Below are 3,884 nucleotides of genomic sequence, written 5' to 3' on the forward strand. Positions count from 1 at the left end.
CTTTTATATAGCTTCCATCTGCTGATCAGAGGCTCATGGACTAAGTTGGGATTTAGACTAGGTATCCTCTGAAGCAATGCAATATCCTGCAATTCGGTAACTAAGTATCCTTCTACTAAAGCAGAAGAAAGCAGTGGCTTTAATTACAAACCCATGATTTGGTAAATATTGAGAGGTAAAAAGTCATTCATTCTTCACAACAAGCTTTCTTTGCTCTCATGCAAAGACTGAATATTGTACAAATAGAGGGTAGTGTGCTATATGGACCTTATTTTTAAAAAAAACCCCAACTTTTCTGTCTTACTTCTGACTGACTTGAATAGTGTATAATATTTATCTGAGCCTTTGAGAATTTTTATAAAAAGCCTAAGCAAATAATAAAGTTATGTTTCTTTTCTTGAGAAAGCTGCCTGTAATCATTCCTCTGTGGATTTAACAGAACATGTACAGCACTGTCTTAAAAAAAGAAACATGTTCAGCAAGTCCATCACTTGGATGAGGCTCTACTCACACCTTTGAAGTTTAAAACCCTGAATTTAGCCTTTGCAACATGGTTTATAAAGACTTGTGTGAACAAATTGAAGGAGTTGTTTATCTGGTGTTAATCTTTCAGACAATCCAGTTCTATTCACTTATTACCATGCTACATTACTTAACTAAGCTTATCCAGTGGTATTTTACTTTGCAACAGCATTGTAGTAAAATAACTATTTTTTTCAGTAATATTTTATAATCTGTTGAAGGGATTGCAAAAAACAAAGGGAAAAACAAAAAGAGCAAAATTCCTAATGTCTAAATTATTCCTCTATTTAATGTTACAGTGCAATACAGAATGCTCCAAATCCTGGAGGTGGTGATTCACAGAAGCCAATGGCAAAGCTTTCCCCTCTAAAAGTACAGCCTCGGAAGCTGCCTTGCAGGGGTCAGACTGCCTGCAAGGGGCCATGTAGCGCCGGAGATTCCAGTCGCAACTCGGGACCGTTTTCTGCGCAGATTGAGAACACGCCTATCCTCTGTCCCTTCCACCTTCAGCCGGTCCCTGAGTATGAAAGCTTCCTTTCTTAAAGTATTTGCACCCTGCTGTGTTGTTAAGCACTGCCTATGACAGTCATAGAGATGTGATTTTTTTTTTTTTTTTCCCCTAAACATTTTTTTCCTGTGTCTCCCCCTCCCCCATGTGGTTCGCTGGTTCTCTCCCCTGTGCGTGTTGCGCCCGCCCGTGCTGTACTCTTCTGTACCCTTCTGTACATGTGCCGTAGAGGGGTTTCAGCATCTAGAAGAAGGTCTGGGGTAGCAAGTTTGAATTCGTCTACAATTTTTTTTTTTTTTGACAAGAAGGGCTTTACTAAACACAATGCAGATGGCCAACCGTGTGACTCATGGCTGTGATTTTTACATTAAAGTTTGAGACTTCCCTCATTTCTTTACAAGAACAACAAAGCGCAGGAGTAATCCTCTATATGTTACAAAGTAAACCTCAATGTATGTATCAATGAAGCATTGATTTATTTCTAAAAGTAAATTTTAGTTTTTCTGTGGGAACTTTTCAAAAGTCTCTGGCTCTTGAAGAACAACTAAGAACTAGCCTATACATCATTCCCCAGCTTCTATGGAATCTCACAGTCCATCTGTCATTGCATTGAAATTCAGTGTATATCCTGCCTGGATGTAACGGCCCAGGGCAACCTCATCTATCTCCCTTTTCCAGATTTTCAGTATTATTAACAGATCATTATATACCATTCTATCTATGACAATTGCATGTCATCATCCTCCTCTTTCCGCTGCCACCTCTTTTGTCTGATAGACTGTTCAGATCCCTATCTTCCTGTGATGGGCAGGTGTAGAATTTAAAAGCTGATCAAATCTGTATCCCACAGCGATATGATGCTGATTGTCTTGGTAATTTTATAGATATGCAAATATTCCTGCTCAGTACAGGTGTAGGGATGCAGAATTAGTGATGTTTTCAGCAATATTGATGTTTCTGGCAGCAAAACAGCAGTGGTATTTATTAAGCTGCAGTGTGAATGATGACTATCCCTCGGGGCTTTGCAAAGCAGTATAGCCGCTAACCTTCTGACACTGCAGAGAAGAAAGGGAAGGGTCACGATGTAAAATGCACCTCTAGAGAATTCAGGACTTCCTTCCGTCCTGGTACAAAGCAAGTGTGTTCCCTTCCTTGTACACCTTCTCAAAGCAGAGATTATTCCTCTTAAATTGTGGATTACTCCTTTATAATGAATATCAGTATCTTAATATATAACACTTATTAAGAAAAGATGGTTCATTTTATGAGACTGTACTGATGAGTACTTGTGAAGAAAAAACTGTGTCTTGGAGGCAAAAAATACAGAAATGGAGGATAGTTACAATTGCCCTTATGTTCTACACAGCTGCTAAAGGTCTAGTACTGAACATGGAGAGTGTTTTTTATATGAAGTAGTGAACATCTTGGTTCTTTACGGTAACTGAATTTTGAGGTGTGCAACCTGTAAGAATACTGATCGGGGGAAAAAAATTTTGTGTATTGTAGTACGTGCTGGGAATAGATCTCTTAAAATGAGTATTTTTGAGATGAAATGCTTTAGGCAAACTATACCTAGAATAAACGTGTTCTCAAGCAACAGCACAGATGAAACCAGTTATTTTTCACTGTTTACAGAAAGATTGCTGGAAGGAATGAATTACCTTTGTTCTAATAAACCACTTCAAATTTTGCTGCAAGCTAAAAGGAGTCTTTCATCAAACAAGCAAAAATAACAACTTGTTCTTCTGTAATTTGAAATAAATTATGACAGTGCATGTAAACTTGGTATCTTCCTAGGCCTGAGACAGTATTGAAAAATCAAGAAATGGAATTTGGCAGAAATAGAGAGAGGCTTCAATTTTTTAAGGTATGTCTGTGTACCTGTGGGCTTTGTGTTGTGTTTTGGTTGTTTCAAGACCTTGCTCCATTTGTCTACCAGTGTTCAGGTTTAGATGATAAATTAAATGTAGTTGTTTGGAAATGTCAGACTCTCAATTTTGAATTTAATATGGGAGCAGAAAATCGGCTAATAACATGGTTTATGACTTTAAATCTAAAAATTGTTAGGCAGCAGAGGTTCTAAATCTAGGTGTTGCTTAAATGGGAGGTAATTTTTTGTAATTCTAACTTGAAAAAGTTTATACTGTTTGATTTAGTTCTTATCAGTAGACAAAGTAGATATTTATGAAGCATTAGTCTTTTTAATGCTTCTTAATGAGCTCAGTGCCTTAGGTCACAATGAGTTTCTGGATAAAAGGTTCATTTATCCATATTTCTGTTACAAATCTTACTGAAATTGGAAGCGTTGAACAGAAGCCGGTGGTGAGACACTGCTGCTCTCAAACTAGGCAGCAGTGCTGGTAAACTTGAGTTTAATGGAAGCCTTGTGTGGTGAACATCGGCTTCTTTGTTGCTAGCCAGGGATCTGCAACATGGGTATTTAATCTTCATCCACTAATTTAACATCATTTAAGAATCTGATGCAATGATCTAAAAATCTTTTCAGATGGGAAAACTAGGAGGTTTCTTTCGCAAAGTTGCGAATTAGCTTTTACATTATTAAAGAGGGAAACTGTCAAGCTGAATCTTGTTACAGGTTTCCACATCAGCTTTTTTAAATCTAGCAGTCTGAGTTTGCATGTAGCAAGACGCTTTTCTAAATTGTATCTTCAGTTTCATCCAGGAGTGTAAAACCTAAACTAAATTCTGATATAAATACAAGTGCTTAGGTACTGTTTTCTAAATACTAGTCTTAGCTGTGCTTGAAATCAGTTGTGTGAACTGGAAGGTAAAGAGAATTATCCAGCCCTGCTTTTGAAAGGTAGGTATAAATTATTGATTCAGCCTTCAGCAG

At 37.5% G+C, this 3,884-nt stretch overlaps 1 protein-coding gene across 1 annotated transcript in view; it reads left to right on the forward strand.

The window, feature by feature from the left end:
* Nucleotides 1–3,884, forward strand: part of IREB2 (iron-responsive element binding protein 2) — a gene marked incomplete at its 5' end in the record, with an annotated part of 22,825 nt that overhangs the window by 6,055 nt on the left and 12,886 nt on the right. Inside the window, 2 exons of the mRNA XM_009578999.1 lie at nt 822–1,043; nt 2,828–2,897. Coding sequence (XP_009577294.1) covers nt 822–1,043; nt 2,828–2,897 — 292 coding nt within the window. The remainder of the gene's footprint in view (nt 1–821; nt 1,044–2,827; nt 2,898–3,884) is intronic.

The sequence above is a fragment of the Fulmarus glacialis genome, unplaced genomic scaffold, assembly GCF_000690835.1.
Source record: "Fulmarus glacialis isolate BGI_N327 unplaced genomic scaffold, ASM69083v1 scaffold36655, whole genome shotgun sequence".
NCBI lineage: Eukaryota > Metazoa > Chordata > Aves > Procellariiformes > Procellariidae > Fulmarus > Fulmarus glacialis.